The sequence below is a fragment of the Pithys albifrons genome, chromosome 2, assembly GCF_047495875.1.
Source record: "Pithys albifrons albifrons isolate INPA30051 chromosome 2, PitAlb_v1, whole genome shotgun sequence".
Taxonomy (NCBI): domain Eukaryota; kingdom Metazoa; phylum Chordata; class Aves; order Passeriformes; family Thamnophilidae; genus Pithys; species Pithys albifrons.
In genome coordinates this window covers 61,700,184-61,719,160 of record NC_092459.1, presented here as the reverse complement: position 1 = coordinate 61,719,160, position 18,977 = coordinate 61,700,184, and the positions used below count along the sequence as shown (strand labels likewise).

General features: G+C 40.4%; 1 protein-coding gene across 2 annotated transcripts in view; it reads left to right on the top strand.

Moving 5' to 3' along the window:
- Positions 1-18,977, top strand: part of SYNJ2 (synaptojanin 2) — a 70,267-nt gene that overhangs the window by 34,963 nt on the left and 16,327 nt on the right. For both annotated transcript variants that reach the window (XM_071549244.1, XM_071549243.1), the window contains exons 6-17: positions 327-388; positions 3,208-3,304; positions 6,226-6,398; positions 6,791-6,872; positions 7,095-7,244; positions 7,342-7,507; positions 9,293-9,484; positions 11,518-11,602; positions 12,835-12,975; positions 15,702-15,894; positions 17,933-18,091; positions 18,310-18,466. In XM_071549244.1, coding sequence (XP_071405345.1) covers positions 327-388; positions 3,208-3,304; positions 6,226-6,398; positions 6,791-6,872; positions 7,095-7,244; positions 7,342-7,507; positions 9,293-9,484; positions 11,518-11,602; positions 12,835-12,975; positions 15,702-15,894; positions 17,933-18,091; positions 18,310-18,466 — 1,657 coding nt within the window. The remainder of the gene's footprint in view (positions 1-326; positions 389-3,207; positions 3,305-6,225; positions 6,399-6,790; positions 6,873-7,094; positions 7,245-7,341; positions 7,508-9,292; positions 9,485-11,517; positions 11,603-12,834; positions 12,976-15,701; positions 15,895-17,932; positions 18,092-18,309; positions 18,467-18,977) is intronic.

Below are 18,977 nucleotides of genomic sequence, written 5' to 3'. Positions count from 1 at the left end.
GCAAGCAGTACACTCATGAGGCAGTGTGTGCTATTTGCAAGAGGAAGCTGACAAAGAAATGTGATTTGTTTGGCCATAAAAAGATGTGTAGGTATCCCCTCCCCTTGCTTAATGCTAATAGTGTTTTCACTTGTTATAGTAAATGTTGTCTAATAAAAGCTGGGGCTTTTGTATAAAGGATATTATATGTGGGAGTGGTTGGAGTTAGAGGTATCTGGTGCTGTTAAAAAAGATGTTTTTCTCTGAAGGAAAAAGGAGACATACAGTGATTTAGGAGTCTAGAAGTTTAAGAAGTTATTTCTTTTTCTTCTAATATTTTATTTTAGGTTGGTTCCCGTCATCTAAGGCTTAACAGAGGTCTGGAGGCTAATGCACCTGCCTTTGACAGGTAGGTTTCGATCCACTTTGGCAGTAACACAGCAGCCTGGTGTTTAACCAAGGTTCCACAACTTTATGTCTTCCTAGAAAATCCTGAAATAATGTGAAACTTCTCTCAGATGATGTGACAAATCCCCTGGTATTGCGGATTATCAAGTCGGTTTATTTAATTTAGTCACTTGCTTTTGTGCTTTTTCCTTCTTGTTTTCAGTGGGAATTGAATTAATGTAGTCTTCTGGTTTGTTTCTGCAAAAGCTTAGAATTACTAAGTGATAGACAAAAGAAAGGGGTTTGGAACTCTTTATGAGCCAACAAATGTGAATTTACACTTAAGGTACACACAACATGTGTGCTTTTCTGCTTTAACCCAGGTAATTAAAGAGTAAACATTGCTTCCACTCAATTCTGGATTTTTCTCCTCATTGTTTTACTCTTATACAGAAATAATGGTGCCTTATTCTATGACCAGTGTTGTATGATGCTGTTAATGCTGATGGTTTACTATTTTGGTGAAAAACAGGCTTGTAAACGTTTTTAAGGCATTAAGACTGTTGGTCAGCTGGAAACTGTAGCAAAAGACATGCATTAGCTTGATTTCTGTGGATGTCTGACTATGAAGTGGTATCCTTTAAGGGCATATATCCACTGATATCCATGGAACAGTGCCTGAAAGTGAAGAATTTGGTCTGTGGGAAATTTTCACCTTGGAAGTGCCAGGTCATGGAGATTAATTTCTGTTTTGGTTTGGGTTTGGGAGATTAGAGTGTATGTTGATTTTGAGTAAGGCCTCTTAATTACTTGATTTCATTTACCACAACTGTTACCAGACAGGACATTAGTGACTGTTAATGGTTTCGCAGCACTGAAGACTCCAAATCAAGGATTAGAATGTAAAGGGACTGTACACCATAGCAGTCCCTGTTCCAAAGGTTCTTGGCCTACATTCTTCAAGCTTTTAAGGCGCTTAAATTGTACTGAATTCAAGTGCCTTTGAGACTCATGGTCTCATGGCCCTCTGGTGCCATAACTTCTTGCCCTGCCAGTGTCCCTGAAGTTCCATCTTAGAGGTTTGCATTCCACAGCAGAGGTATTTCATGTAAGAAGAAAACAATAACTTATTCAGCATCCTCTTGTACTGCCTATGAAATTAAGAGTACCTCAGGAAGGAACAATTCCATAGGACCATTTAGCCTGACCCTAATGCAACCGGTGAATAGCTTTTTTTGTAAGAAACATGAACATAGGGATCAACTTGCACTTAGTCCTTCTTCCTCTTGTGCCTTTAGGTTAGGTGAAGTTAGAGATATCTCTGCTTACCGATCTGCAAAAGGCAGTCCTTTGAAAATGGGCAATGAATTAAGTGACTGCCTATATGGAAAAATACATTAGAATTTAACAATGTGCTACATCATTTCTGTGATTGTTAGAGTGCATTTAGGCTGTTACATTTAACCATCTGATAGGTTATTATGCAGAGAAGGCACTGTGAGAAGCAAATGGTAGTAGTATTGTTAGTGGATTCCTCTCTCCCTGAGAAATCCTCAGGAAACTTTGCTTACAGTACTCAAACAGCTGATTTGAGCTTCAGTAGTTTTGTTGTGAGGAAGCAACACTGGCAGAGAGGTAGGATCTTGATGCTGGGATCCATGGAGTGCAAATGTGTGGGACGAATTGGCATATGGAGAACTGGTTGCAGAATCAAGAACATAAATGCACCAGAAAATATGTGTAGTTGTGTTTCTTGAAGGCAATGCTGGTAACTTCTTTCTTTGCTCCTCTCCCATGGTATTCTTTGTGACTTAATTCTGGTTAAAGGATTTAAAGGTTCATGCCAGAAGATGTGTGCTTGCTGTTTTTCTGACACTTTGCCATTACATGTAATTTTGCAGCACATAATAACTTTTCATTTGTATGACTGTTTATTTTGTTTTTCTTGTGTATTTCTATTCAGCTTCCTCTTAAGTATTACTAAAGTGTTGTTTGTACGTGATGGAAGTCAGCTTTAAGACTTAGTTGTTTCTTGATGGGCCAGCACAGCTTCTGTAGCACATGCATGCCAACTTGAAAAAGATGTTTTGAGGAGAGAATGGGTGTCTCTGCATCTGGATAAAAGCTCTTGATCTGGGAGTCCCTAAATGTCAGCTTTGAGAGTTTGGTGACATAGACCAAAACCCCACCCCACTTTATGCTTGTCCTATTTTGTATTTTTTGAAGAATCTGGACGGGACAACTTTGCTAAAAGAAACTTTGGTCTGATCCAGTGCAGCAGTTCTTATGATTACTAACCTTCCTGCTTGATTTAATTAAGTTGAGAGTGAATGTCTCAAAGTTGTAGTAGCTTAGAGATGTTTGATCTATGACATGTGTTTGTGCCTCTCTGGCCTTGGCACTGGAGTCCTAGACCCCTTCGCTGCTGCTGCCTCTTAGTAGCCTCAGCCTTTGCAAGATGCCAAACAGTTCCTGTTGAATTGTAATAATTTCCCTCTCCTCTTGTCTTTACTATGTAGTTCCCAGGCTGATAGCCAAGAGGTGGCAGCGTACAAGTGGCAATGTCAAAGCTAACAGTGACATAAAAGATCCAAGGCCTATTTCCTAAGATGTTCTTTCTCTAAGTCGGTACAAAATACTGCACTCATCAATTGCATACTTTCAACAATTACACTTTAGTAATTGATAGCAAGGAAACTGAGGGAGATGTCTGTAGATAGTGTGACTGAAACTTTCTGCTGGATGAAACAACCAGTGATCTCTACTTCTGTATTTTGAAAATGGTAGTAGGCAACATAACATGGTTTTGTTTAGTTCCTGTTATGGTTACTTTTGCTATAGGCATATGATGCTTCTGAAAGAGCAGTATGGAAAACAAGTGATCGTTAACCTGTTGGGAAGCAGAGGAGGAGAGGAGGTGCTCAACAGAGCTTTTAAGGTAAAAGCAATAATTTTCTTTTAACTGCTGATCTCCCTTGAGCCTCCATGTTCTTCTGTTTCCCTTCTGGCCCAGGAGGTGATGAATAGTATATCTAAAGAAATTATGCTAACTCTTTGCTACATGTTACAGACTGAGAGAATAGTGCTTCTTAGTCTCATGGCTTAATTTCCAGCACTTTCTTTCTGCTTACTTCTTCGTATTTTGTGTACATTCTCTTTAACCAGACTATAAAAGAAATTGCCCTAATACTCCTAATGAATCATGGTCAGCTTTGACATAGTATGCAGTCAGGTGCCTCATGGATTTGCCAGAACTGCTTAGGGGCCAGGCCATGAGCCTTACTCACTGAGCATAGTGACTTAGCATCACCAAGTGTCTTGCTCTGACAGTAATGGGAAGTAGCTATCTTGCACTGAGTCTGCTGGGAATTGGCTGCTTGAGCACCAGATGACAGTGTGGTGTATGAAGAGAGATTTTCCTGGCCCCTAAACGTCCCTAGGTACATCTAATACCTGAAAGCAAGGAGAAAAGCCTTGTGGAATAAAAGCTGTGCTGAGTTCTAGTGTAGTATTCTCATGGCTAGATTTTTAAAACAAGTGTGAACTGGAAACCACAGGTTGGCACTGAGTGGGATTTGCAGCAGTGCACTAGCTGCCTGAATGGGGCTGGAGGCTGATGGAAATCTGCCTCCTGGTGCCTGTTGCTTTAGCAATCTGACACAGATACTTTGGAGTATATGTTCCTAAAACTAACCATAGGTATGCACCTGTGGTAAGCGCTATGTTTTTATCACTGGTAAAGAATAATGCCAGCAGTTCTGGGTTGAATTGCTTACTGTGTAAAGCTGAGCAAAATACAAATTGTACTTAAATAGTAGCCTGATTTCTTTCCCAATCTGTGAGAATAATGTACTTGAGACAAGGAATGTGGGGATTTGTGTCAGTTTTTCTGTGTGACCATTTCCTCCTCCCACAAAATAGCTGGGAAGGACTATCTGCTTCCCCAGGGGAAAATGGCAAAGTGAAAGTCTCCCCTTGTACAGAATATGGCCAGAGAGAGTGATTATGAATAAAGCTTGCAAGGCAATGAGGAAGGTACAGAAGTGAAGTCTGGTCCTGACTTCTCTTGTCAGCTTCTTACTAAATTTCTGCATGACATGGCTAAGCCTCTGTAATCTTTTGTTTTCCCTCTCTTTAAAACAGTTTTTCTAATTTGTATTGAACAACCCACTGAAATTTAAGGGTAAGAGGTAATCACTTCTGAAGGATACAAATATGACATTTCTTGTGAATTTAATACTGATATTTTCTCAAACCCTGACATCCCTGAAGGCCATGTTCTGACCAGTATCATGCAACCAGAAGACAGATGAGATACAGGTCATCTCAGAATAAAGGCCTTGCATTCGTTAATTTCATTTAAATAAAGACCTATTTTGTTTAAATTGTTAAACTTTTTGCCTGTTTAAGAAATAAATAAATTCTGAAAGTACCCTGTGAGCTGAAAGAATTTAGACTGACAGCACCAAAAACTGAAGTTTTGTACTCGTTCAAAATTACTCCCTTGTGGTCATTTACCTTTGTGTTTTAAGAAATGGATGTTATGGAAGAATATAGAGTTAATTTTTGCTCTGTTGCTCTGTTCATTTTAAAGGGCTTGAATTAAAAATAAAGATTTTTTGTAGGGATATGATTAGGAATGCAAGCTTGTCTCTTCTGTCATTAGATTAGTTCTTTGTTTCTCCATCTTTCTTTTGCTTTTATTCCTTCCTCTTCTCTCAATTCTTGCTTCAACCACAGTAATTCTTATCAGTGTTGGCTCAAAATATTCTTTTAATTACTGCTGCTGGGTTCTCTTGATCAGAATGGCACCACTACCATTCATTTATGCAACATCTGTTACCTGAATCAGCAGTTACCTGACCAAAAATCAATATTGTTCCCAGTAATGCTGTTCTTCCCATAAGAATTCCCTATTACAGATGTAATGATGTTCACAGTAAAAGCAATGCTGTAATGTAGAGGTGCAAATACTCTGACAATGATTTACACTGTGGGTGAATGTCATCCTCAAGTGCATTGCTAGTGCCAGCAGCTGTAAGGGCTGGTTGAGGTGTCAACAATGATAGTCTAATGAAATACATTTTACACATCTCTTTCCAAACATTGCCTTTAAATTTGCTTCTGGAGGGAAGGCTTAATAGCCTACTTGGTACAATTATGCTGGTGTAACTGCTGGATGTACACTTTTAATGTAATATTAGATTTGTTTTGTCCAGTGTGTCCATCCATCTCTTGGGATAAGAATGTGCAGGAGGGAGGGGGATAGACAAAGGTTTGCATAGTTAGAGTTAATGTAATGGTTCTCTCTGGCATTGTGGAGAACAGGATGTATGGCTGTTGCATCTATTAGAGATACCTTAATGAAATTTGTGGTGATTATGGAAATACATGTAAGATTGTTGAAACTGGACATGAAATAATAAGGCTATTTGTGCCTCTTCTTTTACTTTTGCAGTTTACCACAAACATTTGATAGTATGTTTCCTGGGACTTAATTCCTCTCTTACTTCTTCCCCCTGAGCCTGCCTAGAGCATCACTGTTGCTGTACACCCTCATAACACAGAGATAGCAGCTCACTGCTGCAGGGCTGCCACTAGCCAAGGCATGATCCTGATGTTTACTCTGCCATTACAGTTTGAGTTCTCCTGCAGAAAAACTGGGGTCTAACAACCAAGTTTTCTTCTGGGAAGAAAACAAACAGGGAGTTCAGTTCTTTTTTCATGTCTGGCCTTTCAAAATTCCCTATGAATTATGTGAGTAACATTCAGGGTTTAATAATGATAAAATCATACTGGTATCAATCCTTACATGTGACTTGAGCAGGATTTGTTTTCCTTCGTTCTCTATCTAAACAGCATCTTCTGTGGGCCTCTTCCCATGCACAAGACACTCCCATGATAAACTTTGACTTCCACCAGTTTGCAAAAGGTGGGAAAGCTGAGAAATTGGAAAATTTGCTGAGGCCTCAGCTGAAATTGCACTGGGAAGACTTTGGAATCTTCACAAAGGGCAAGCATGTAAGTCCACGGTGAGTGTCACTGCCCCTCTGTCCCAGCATAGCCAGGCACTGTTTGTCATGGTCTTCAGAGGTGTTTTGCACCGTGTCCATAAATGACCATCTTGAAATACAATTTTAAGGCAAAGTGTAGTCTTGGTGCTAAACCAATTATTTGGCTTAACTGCATCTCTGTTGTTTCAAATCTGCAAATCTACTAGTGCATGGATTTGCTAATACAGTGTTCAGGTGCAGTCAAGTAATTAGATGTGTTAATGGAATACATTGTGCACAGTGTGCTCGTACCGTGTGAATGGGGATATTCAGGCTGATCATTTGATAATCTTGTTCAATCAACACATGATGAGATGTTATTTTAAAATATACCATTTTTTCCTTCCTCCTCTTGTGTTTGGTTACCGAAGTCTGCAGACAGGTACTTTTCGAATGAATTGTTTGGACTGCGTGGATCGTACTAATAGTGTACAGTCCTTCGTTGCACTAGAGGTGAGTTTGTCAGAGGACCTTCTGTGGGATACCTGTACTGCATACATTGTTCCATGGGAAAGACAGAAAAGAGGGCACAAGTCTCAGTTATGTAAATCTGTCTTGCCAGCTTTTATGGTGCTTGCTGGAATATTTAAACTGAGTCTAAAAAGTGAAAACACATTTAAGAACAGCGTTGTTTGGTGGTTTGTTTATTTTTTTTGTCTCCTGCACCTAATCCAGATACTGCTTGCTCAATTAGAAAGCCTTGATTTGAACTCAAAATCTATAACTGAGCGCTTTGTGGAATCCTACAAAGAGATGTGGACTTTCAATGGTCAAAATCTGAGCAGAGTATTTAGTGGCAGTCGTGCCCTTGAGGGGAAGAACAAGGTAAAGCAAAAAGACATCCCTCTTTACTTGTGAATAAACAGTTTTGCCATATTTACCACTCAGCATCACTTGCACTGATGATTCCTGTCTGATGTAGGTTGGGAAGCTCAAGGATGGTGCCCGCTCTGTGTCTCGCACCATTCAGTCAAATTTCTTTGATGCAGTAAAGCAGGAAGCTATTGAGTTGCTACTCATGGGTGACTTCTTCAGTGAGGAATATGCAGACAAAGGCAAGATGCTTATGGACCAGACTGCACTACTGGGTAAGGCCAGTGTAAATCCTTCACTTTTCTTTTTGTGGCTTTTTAGCTGTCAGATATAAGCAATTGTACCCATTTGGAAAAAAAAAAAAGCTACTTTCCCACAAATGTATTGCTTAAAACACTGCTTTCAAGTGAAAACTTGAACAACTCTGTGTATTATAATTCCACTGTGCTTATTTCTCATATTTTGTTTTGAACTTTTGAGCATGTTTTGTCTGCTCCTTGATAGTGATATTCTCTGACAGTTTAGAGAAGTTGGACTGGAGGGAAGGATTTTAGGGCTGTATGCTCAGTCTGATCCTGTCATAGTTTGTCTTGAGGAAGTCTCTTGAGCTCAGCCTTTTTATCTCCTAATTTTTGTCCTTGCTATTTGCACATGCTTTTAGCCATTTGAATCTTTAAAAGCACATTTCTGTTATTGTTTTGGTTCATTCCCTGCTTTACTCCAGGACTCTGATAGTCCACAACATAGACACATTTGTTTACACCCATCTAGAATAAATGCAGCTCCCTCTGAGAAGGAAGATAACATGCAAAATACAGATAATTTCACAAGAAGTATTGGGTGGTCAGTTTACTCCAGAGCATCATTCAGCATCATTCTCTATGCCTGACTGCTAGTGCAAGTCAGATAGTTAAAGAATAAGTTTAGTCCAGTTGCTTACACAACAAATGCATACTGCTTATTTTCTGGACTCATCAAAAATAAGTGAATATAACAGTTTCTTGTGAGGATGTCTGACCAGCCTAGAGAGCCATGACAGTGCTAGATTTGGACTGAGGTGAGACTCTGCACTGCTCTCTGCCTTTCCTTTCATGTTCTAAACTTCTCGGGACTTCGTTTAAGTTATAATTTGTGACGTGCTTGATTGCTTGTCCTGTTTTCAGGAATAAAGTTAATTGTCTTCCTAGTATGTGGTATAGTGTTGTGTTTTGGATTTAATACAAGACTAATGACTGAGCAGGTGAGTATGTGGTACTTAGTTGCCGGCTAGGTTTAAACCATGGCATGTTGGTAACACAGTGTTGTTTTCAGTTGTTGCTAAGTAGTGTATATACTTCCCATTCAAAAGGCTAGAGGGATGCAAGAAGTTGGGAGACAACACAGCCAGGACAGTTGACCTCAGCTGGCCAAAGGAAGATTCCACACCATATGATGTTATGCTTAGTATATGAACTGAGGGGGAAAGCTGACTGGGGGACACTGCTTTGGAACTGGCTGGCCATTGGTTGGGGATCAGAAAACAGTTGCTTTGTACACCCTTGTTCCGTATATATTCTAATTCTATTATCATTATAATAGTTTTTTCCCTTTTCTGTCCCATTAAATTGTCTTTATCTCAAGCCATGAGTTCTCTCACTTTTGTGATTCTCTCCCCATTTCACTGTGGGGGCAGGGAGTGAGTGAGTGGCTGGGATAAGCACTACTAAGCACTAGTTGCCAGATGGAGTTAAACTCTGACATTGCTGTAGACTAAACTGAAGAGATTATGGGAGATAGAAGATTTTTTTTCATAATCCTTGAAGGAGTACAGAAAAAAGTGAGTGACCAGCCCTTCACAAGCTTTCAAAGGGTGCCAGTTTTCTGGAAGGGAAATTGCTGACATCAACTCCAGTTATCTTGTTGCTATCGCCATTGGAGTTATTCCCTAGCTTTTGTGTTGTTGCTGCTAGGGTAATGTCATTATTTCACAGTGACTGTGCTGCTGCTGTCTGTACAGTTTCTGTCCTTTCACAGCACATTCTTCTTTTACACACCCTCTTTTCTCTCCTCTCTTCTGTCAGTAACTCCAAGTATTTTGAAGGCCATGTCGGAGCGTCAGTTTGAGTTCACAAGCTTCAAGCGTGTTCGTGTTGCCACGGGGACCTGGAATGTGAATGGGGGAAAGCAATTTCGAAGCAACATCCTTGGTACCAGCGAGCTGACAGACTGGCTGCTGGATTCTCCCAAGCTCTCAGGAGTTTCAGAGTTTCAAGGTAAGATTTCACAGTCAAAGTGTGTAAGCAGTATTTGCTGGCATTGCTAGAGACAGTGAGTCAGAACACAAGACTTGACCAGCCTTTCAAAGGTAGTATATCTTGAAGGGCATTTTCTGGCTGTTCTTGTGGGAGTAATCATGTGGTCTGCTTGTGCTGCCTCCCTGCAGAAGTGGATTGGTGTCAGAGTAACTCCTGAGTCTATACCATGTGACTGTTTTGAACCTTCAGCAGATCAGAATAAAGAGCTCTCTTTTATGCAACCATGGGATGCATCTGCTTATTCCGCACCCTGTATTTAATTTTCTTCTTCCAAATATCTGTTCTTTGTTCTTTATCGTGAGAGGGAGCTGCGTGCATAGGTGCCATACCTGTATAATCTGGAATCTGAGCTTGTCTGGAAATGTTACTATCAAAGCCTTCAGACAAAAAGATTTATGATGATGAAGGCGATTTCCAGGTTTTTTTAAGCAGTACAGAAAATTTTTGGGCTTGTGCCCTGCTGAAATTGGCTGCCTAATTTCTTATTTATTCAACAAGGTCAGGTATTGTAATTGATTTATGGATTTTTATTAAGATAAATGAAAAGTATCACTTCAAAATTGAGTGGTTACAAAACTGTGTAAACCCTGTGCTTTTGTTGTTGCAGTGGAACATTTAGCTTCCTGCAGGCGTCACTGGGATAATTCTGTACCTAACCTTGAAGCTCAGGAATTCATTCCTCAAATCCCTGGCTACTTAGACAAGTTGTCTGGTTTGACCCTTTAGTACTTGAGTGATATGTGATTAGGTTCAGACCACTGTACTCTGAGCAGCTTAGGTAGGTGATTGGTCCAGTCTGTTTCAAAAACATTAGATGTGTTCGCACATGACTATGGCCATGATATTAAAATTAATTGAGAACCTATCACGTGTTAGCCTTGCCAGGCCTTCCCATGAGAGAACCAGAGGAGACATGGTATGGGTAGCCATAGCATGGTAGGTCTGAGCAGCTTCTGGCAGAGAAGTGAGTTATGAATGGGCAGAGTTAGGGTATGACCATGTGAATGTCTGTATTTGTGTTAATGTCAGTCCAATGCCTACCCAAATGTGTAAGTGTGCAGACAAACACCCCAAATTATTAATGAGAAATACGCATGTGACAGTGTCTGTCATGTTAAGCCAGCTAGCTGTCGTGTGCTAGTTTCATGCTTGTGTCTACAGAAAGGTGTTGTATAGTTCACTGTTCTTTCCATTCATGCTTTCTGAGTCAGATCTGATTTAGGTTCCAATGTTTATCTACTATTTAGGTCTTTGTGTTGAATTAAGTTACTGTCACCGTGGTCATATGGCAGTTTAAAAAGAATAAAAACCGTTTAGGCAATGGACACACCTGATGGGTGAACAGATTTCTGTCACTCTAGTATATGAGAGCATTTGATCCCTGGGGTAGCATCCATAGGCCTGGGCCAGGGAAGGAGTGTCTCTGTGCTCTAGAGTGACCTAATCTTAAATGCAGATGATCTGAGAAGGACTTGGAAGAAAGAAGACAAGAAGAAACTTCAAAGGCTTCTTTAAACTAGTAGATAAACTTCCTAAAGGCACTGAGATGGAAGTGACATACTGGTGTGTGGACCATTAATTTCAGTTACACAGGAATCAGTGTCTAAAAGGAAGAGCAGGTTGGATAAAATGACAAGCAGGTGAAAGATGGTGTGTAGTGAGATGTGGCTTTAGTGATGAGTGGGGTGAGAGAGAGAAAACATTGAATATTTTCCCATCTTAACATTGCTACAACATAATGTTCTGTTCTGAACTGCTTCCTGCAAGAGAGATGGAGACCAACTGGTGGGAGAAAAGCAGGAAAAAATTTCAGAGAAACTGCAGGGGTTGTTTTGTGAGATTAGATTAAAGGAGCTATGAATATGTATAGCTTGGCAGGGGATGCACAAGATAAAACTACAGGAAGGATCTCTGACAGAAATTAGAATACAAGTCGTTAGAAGAAATAACAAAATAGTAATTCTGGTATGACTTTTTCCTCCTGCCAACAGATGATGATAACTGCCCTCCTGACATATTTGCAGTGGGATTTGAAGAGATGGTTGAGTTAAGTGCAGGCAATATTGTAAATGCCAGGTAGGTAAAACAAACAAACAAAAACCCCAAACCAACCAAACAAAAAACCAACCAAACAACCCCCCTTCTTTCCACAACTCAAACCAAACCAACCAACCAAAACCCCAATAAAAAGAGCACCGTCTTCCCCAAAGGAACCTGCTGTGTTCTTTTTTATGGTCAGGTGTATAGAATATTTCCTTCCAAGTCTGTTGCTTGTAATCATAGCTGGAAATATGTTTTCCATTAAAAAATATCACTGGGATGGTGTTGAAAGGGATCTTTCTCTGTGAACTTCTATACAATAGAATACACTTTATATTGGCACAGAAGAATTCTGGTAGTTGACATTGATTTCACACTTGTCCTTAAACCCCGATCTGATGTTGACAAAATGCGCTTAGTGACTACAAACACAGTTGGCATTCGTGTGGAAATTCTGAAATTAATGAAATGTCTCTGTGGCTTAATTGTATTTGTGAAAATTATGGCTAGAAAAGGAGTTAAAGGCAAAGCCTGAGCTTGGCATGTCAGCATGTACAGTAGGCTGTTCTGTGTACTTGCTCTTTTGAATATGAATGGGAGGGAAGCCCGAGGATAATGTTTCCAATGCTAATTCATTAGGCTGGCCAGTTAGTTGTCTGTTTTCTTGAATGACAAGTTACAGCAGTGCTTAGCATAGCTGCTGGGCTGAAGGTGTATCTGCATGGATCAGTTGACCTTGGAGAGAAGAAAAAACTAAGTCTACAGTTGTGAAGGTATAGTGCACCCCCTCACAAGCCTTCAGCTTAAAACAGCCAAAAGTTGTGGGTAGCCACTCATCTTCCAATAAAAAAAAAATCCAGGAAAGATCTCCTTTTCTCTGTGAGCACAAGAAATCTTACAAGTCATGAGATTGATAAGAATATTTGCTTTTAGTTATGGTTGCTATAATCAGCTTCCAGTTATCTCCTGTGAATAGGTGTATCAAAGACCTTGTGAGCATAGGTCTTTTTAACCCTAGTAAACAAAATCCCTGACACATCCTGGAGCAGGATAACTGTATTTGTGTGCTGTGCCTGGGCTAACTGACCCTACTAATTCTGGGCTAGCTTAGAAGGAGGTGTTAGCTGTCTCTGCTGTGCATCCTACAGCACTTCAAGTTCTACAGCCTAATGGGATATCTGTAAACCTAAGGCACAGTTAATCCATTCATTTTATTGACTGTATGTAGTTTGTTTAGATTCCATTAAATGATTTTATGTTTGTTCCAGTACAACAAATAGAAAAATGTGGGGAGAGCAACTTCAAAAAGCTATTTCCAGGACTCATCGCTACATTCAGCTGACGTCAGCACAGCTTGTTGGTGTTTGTCTTTTCATCTTTGTACGACCATATCATGTCCCCTTCATCAGGTAAAAAAAGAACAAAACCAAACCAACCAACCAACCAACTTCTCCCTCTACCTTCCCTCCTCCTGCAACGCCCCACCCCTCTCCCCACCTCCCCCCCCCCCCCAACCTGTGTCTTCAGTCGCATCTGCTGTAGGAGTGTGGCCAGAGAATGGGAGGGATTTATGGGAGGGATTTTTCAGCATGGTGAGAGTCATGCAAACCTGGATTCTGGAGCCCATCACCAGGCATGCTCCAGGTGGGCAGTCAGGGTGGAGCACCTTGTTTGGGTGCTGTCTTGCTGGAAAAGGAATGACCAAGAGTGTTTGGTGCACCAGATGAGGACTAGTGCCTTCCTCTGCCTGAAAGGCAGGTTTTACCTTTGAACCCTCTCCTTTTACTGTTTCCTTATGGAAACGGGGTTAGTTCCAGACCTGAGAAGAATGGTGGAAAAGGTGGAAAAGGGGATGGGGGAAAGAGACCTCATTTTGCCCCCTGACATTTTATGGAATTGAGAGTTAAGAATGTTTGTCTTGAAAGCTATTAAGTGTTTGTCTCCCAGATGCCACAGAGAATCAGAACTTGTCAGGAGGCTGCAGAGCTGCAGATCCTCATTTTACCAGCACAGATGTCCCTGGAGAGTGACCAAATTCCTCGTAGATTACTCAGCTACAGGGATATCTGCATTAAAATGCCTTTGCCTTGGGCAATAATTATGCAGGCTATGTGTAAATGGTTAGGAAATGAATAATTATCCAAAACTATCTTTGGGCATCTGTCTGACCTTAAAGCCCAGAACGACTCAAACAGTCCCCTCTACTCTATATTAGGGGCATGGACTGGCCACTGTATTTGGTGATTAAAATATCAAAAGCTGTGTCTTTCTTCCCTCTGATCTCATATCTACTGAAAAGGTCAGAACAGAGCTTGTTCAACATCAGGTGCTGTAGGCCAGGCAGAGGAATGCAATCCAGGTAACTGATGGTCTTGCATTGCTGCCTTCCCAGTAATCTGTCTTCAACATGATTTTAAAAAATTACTTTTTTTCCTGCTGTGAAGCAGTCCAGAGGAAAAGTGTTTCTCTCAGTTTTTGACTTTTCACCTGGCTTACAAAAAGTTTGAGAACCCAGTAGGAAGTGCATGGTTTAAATGGAAATCAAAAGCAAAACAGCACAGTGGCTCTGACACAGTCGTCAAACTGCTAGAAGTTGGGTGTAGTCTTTTGAAACTCAGGAGGAAAAAGGAAGAGTTTTATTTCAGTGACCAAGTTTCACCATTTAACGCAAATGTGCTGTTATGTGCTATGTGAGCTTAATCAAGCCTAAGCTGAATGCTTGCACAGTTTTTCACATATCTAGAAAAAGAAAACAAAAATGATCAGAAGTGCAAAAAATGGTTTCTGTACTCAGAGATATTAAAGAAATTTAGCCAGAAGATAGAGAATAGAGAAATAAAATGAGACAATAGCTGAAGTTTATACAGCAGTGAAAGGATTAGTGAAAGACAAGCAGTTGAATTTACAGTGGGTTGTCTCTGCATAACCTTTGCCATGAATGCAAATCAGATGAATATCAAACAGGAGTTAGGTAGGCAGGCGGCAGGAAGGGAGAACTCTTTAGAGTGAAAATACTGAACATGTGCTTCTTTCAGAGTGCTTAAACCCCATTGTTTCATGGAAAACTTTGATGTTTTCCATCGCCTCCCTTAGGGTGTCTTCTGGTGGTGTCCTGCTGTGAGGAAAAGACAGGAAATTAAAGAGGGGGGAAAAAAGATACAAAAGATGGGGGAGGAAGATAGAAAAAAATGAAGAGGGTGGGGAAAGAGGCCTTGTAACATCCCGCATCATTTAGGTCATGAATTTCTGACAATACCTCAAATGAGATTTAGCATTTTTCTGCATTTGCCTTCTTAAAATCAGTAATATTCTTGCCCAGATCTGCTTGACTTCTCTCTGGAAAGCAGAATTTTCTCCCTGGGAAGTACATGCATGGTGCTGGGGTTGGTTACAACAATGATCTCATCGTATACTTATCTGATCAGACAACCATGCTTTGCTCTTGGGGGAGTCTGACTATCTTGGAGAAATTATCCTGAGAGCAGGTGGTCTGCTTTACCAAGTTACCTTTCTGTAGTAAAGTGTATGCTAATCATGACATTGAAATGCTAAGTAATTAACAACATAGAGTACAGAACTCATTTAGGAGTTAGATATAAAGAGTTGTATCCAACAATCATTGATTTTGCCACATCTGATTTAATAAACTTTGGATTGTGATCTGTTGCTCTTTAACTGAACGAAAAATCCATCACAAATTGTGTAGCTGGGTTTTGACACATATGAACACTAATTAAATTAACTGTCTGAAAAGCAGATTCCCATATGTTCAAAAGGAAAGATAATACTAAATTCAGTTATTATTATTTTAAGGATCATGGTAAACTTGAAAAGTATATTCTGTAGAAATTCCCCATATTTCATAAGTAAGGTCTTGCTGATCTGTTTGGAAGGGACAAGAAGAGGAGGAAAATCTTTTCTAATAGTTTTATTTCTGTACTGTTGTATTATACTTAATTTGAAACATAAGTACATGAACATCATCAAGAAACTAGATGTGCCTAAAAGCAGCAAGCTTCCTGGAGGGGAGAAGACATGGCATTATAAACTGGCTTTTCCTTTATGTTGCAGTCAAAGTCAATTGAATGTTTGTCCCTGAAGTCCTTTACACTGTTCTCTATTTTTTTTAATACAGGGATGTAGCAATAGACACTGTGAAGACAGGAATGGGAGGAAAAGCTGGAAATAAAGGGGCAGTGAGCATTCGTTTTCAGTTCTATAGTACCAGTTTCTGCTTTATATGCAGTCACTTAACTGCTGGGCAGACTCAGGTGAAAGAGAGGAATGAAGATTATAAGGAAATCACACAGAAACTCAGCTTCCCAATGGTAAGTGGAGATCTGTGTATACTAAAAACATCAGAGATAAAGGTGGTATCTTTACATTATGGAAGCTGGCCTCAGGCTGTCTTTAAGTGACCGGTCATCAAAGAAGTCATCTCAGTGCCATGGAGAATGGGCATAAAAGAAAATGGTAAAGAAAATGTTGAAAAGAAATAAGGGACTGTTTCACAGGAGACTAGATACTACACAGTATAGCACTTGCTCTAAAATAGTATTACTCCTTCCAAAAATTTGAATTGCTGCAGTGCTTGACAAGTCTTTGGCTATGCACAGTTTTTAAGTCAGTCTTTCAGAGTGCAATTTAATTGACAAATCTGTAAGGTGTCATGGATAAGAGCTAGGTGACTGGTGTTAGAGCTGGAGAGCATGATATTGATAGCTCTTGCTGGCAGTCATGATGATGGCCAGGCTTTGTGAACAAAGATTTGGGAAGGGCTCTCCCCACGTGGGTGTGCCCTTCCAGCCTGTGCAGTGGATTGTTTAGGTGAGGCACAGCGTGCGCAGAACTGGCCCCACCGTTTAACTCCTGAGGTTCATCTGCCACGGCCGAGCGAGCTTGGACAGTGACAGTGAAGTCCTCGGGACTAGAACCTACAGCCCCCGATATTGCCAGGAGGTCTGCTATCCAAGTACTAACCGGGGCTGACCCTGCTGAGCATCCGAGATCTGATGGGATTGGGTGTCAGGGTGGCATTTAACTGCCTTTGCTGGCACTAGTTAGTGAGAATTCCTGAAAGACCATCCATGCTATTCAGTACACCAGTGCTTTAGCTGCTGCTGTTCCGGTGTGATATGTCCGTTCTTGGTCACTGACATGGCGCTTTCCGTTTCCTTCATTTTTATCCTTGTGAATGTGTTAGTGTCAAGGGATTGCCATCTTTTCCCTGAGTGTGGCAAGTAGGCACTATTGGTCTATATGAATAACTTTTCCCCTTAATCAGTCACCCTAGTGTTTTAATTCTGGTTTGTCTCCTCAGGCCAGTAGATAACCCATGGGATTTGATAGTACTGCTCCTTTGCTTCCCTTAATGTTGATTGCCTTGATTTCCACAATACTTCTTTTCTTGGACCTCTGCAGAGAGGTCCTAAGCTGGAGAGGGGTGGGACAAGTTTGTGTATTCTGGTTAGTCAGCTGAAAATGGCATTTAGGTTACAAAGTATAAAATTTTAACTTCCTGTTGTTTGCAAGGTTTAGAGGCTTGGCACATGCAGCGCATCAATCAGTTGTTTTATGTAGGAGACGATACTGACAGACTGGACCTCCTGCATAGGAGACCTGTTCCAAATGGCCATAAAGTTGTGTTAATGGTAGTTTTTCCTTCTAATGCCATGTTAACTATTTGATGTCCTTTACACTTAAAATAGCTAAAAGTACCTTGTGTGTATAATGCATATAAAGAGTGCCCTCTAGTGCTATGACAGTAAGGGCTCTGGAATGTTTCCCTAATAAATCTCTCGGATTTAGAGGTTTGTAGCTTAACTGGGGGGGGGAAAAAAAGACTGGTTAGAGGACAGAATGCTAAATTTACAACTGGAGTGAATTTTCATTGACGTTTATTTCAATAGATTTACAAAATTGTGATGTGCACATAAGCTCAAATTTAGAGCTTGTTCTTACTCAGGAGCTTTGTTGCTGAATGTGCCTTGGTAGCAGAACCACATTTTGTGCTATATTTAGAATATGTAAATACATGCATGTGGAATGTGTTAGGGAAACAAACATATTTTGAATATTCATGACAGCCAAACTGTGAATATAAAGGTGTGTTCCAGCTTTGCCATACCTTCAGGAAAGAGGAATCAGAGTCTGACACTCTTGTTTACAAAATTCAGCTCAGCAGGATGCCAAAGAGATGAAGGAACCATTCTATTTTAGAACAAGATGAATTTTAATTAATAGAACGTGATGAGTAGTTCCACTATTTAGTAATTCAGAGAGACTGAAATGTACATTTCAGTGCATTTTAAAGGTATTTTCATGAATGTAATTTAATATTAACAGTATTCTGTACCTCTGACCTAGGGGCAGAGCTTGTTCTCACATGACTATGTCTTCTGGTGTGGTGATTTTAACTATCGCATTGATCTAACATATGAAGAAGTCTTTTATTTTCTCAAACGTCAAGATTGGAAGACACTTTTGGAATTTGATCAGCTGCAACAGCAAAAATCCAGTGGAAAAGTAAGGCAGTGTGTCTCATTGTTTTGAATACCTGCATGTTGGCTTGATCTTGTTCCTTGAGAGAGTGAAGAAGTTGTGTTTTCTGACCCTTGTTTGTAGCATGTGAATGTAACAATCTGTGTAAAAGTCAGTACATTGTTGGTTTGCAAAGTTGATACATCACAATGGGACCTGTCTCATCTGTAACTTAATGAAAGATATGTTATTTATTTTAATAGATATTTAAAGACTTCCATGAAGGGACTATTAATTTTGGACCAACATATAAATATGACGTTGGCTCAGAGGCTTATGATACCAGTGATAAATGCAGAACCCCAGCATGGACTGACAGAGTGCTTTGGTGGAGAAAAAAACTGCCTTTTGAAAAAACAGGTAAGTAGGATCTTTCCTTCTTTATCCGATTGTCCTGCTCTGCCCTGCACTGATGTGGCCTCACCTTGAATATTGTGTGCAACTTTGGGCACCACAGGATAAGACAGGTATTAAGGTATTGGAGAGTGTCCAAAGGAGGGCAACAAATGGTGAAGGGCCTTGAGGAGAGGCCGTATGCTGGAGTGGTCACAGTGATCCCTGTGCCAGCTAGCTATAAAAACAGCAGAAAAAGTTTCTTGTGTAGTCTCACTGGTGAAAGGCCTTGAGGGGAAGTCGTATGAGGAGCATCTGAGGTCACTTGGTCTGTTCAGCCTGGCATAGGCTTCCCATGGAAGTGATCACAGCACCAAGCCTGACAGAGTTCAAGAAGCATTTGAGTGATACTCTCAGGCACATGGTGTGATGCTTTGAGATTGTCCTGTGCAGGGCTAAGAGTTGGACTTGATGATCCTTGTGGATCCCTTCCAACTCAGCATATTCTGTGACTCTCTGTTATAGAATTCATCCAGAA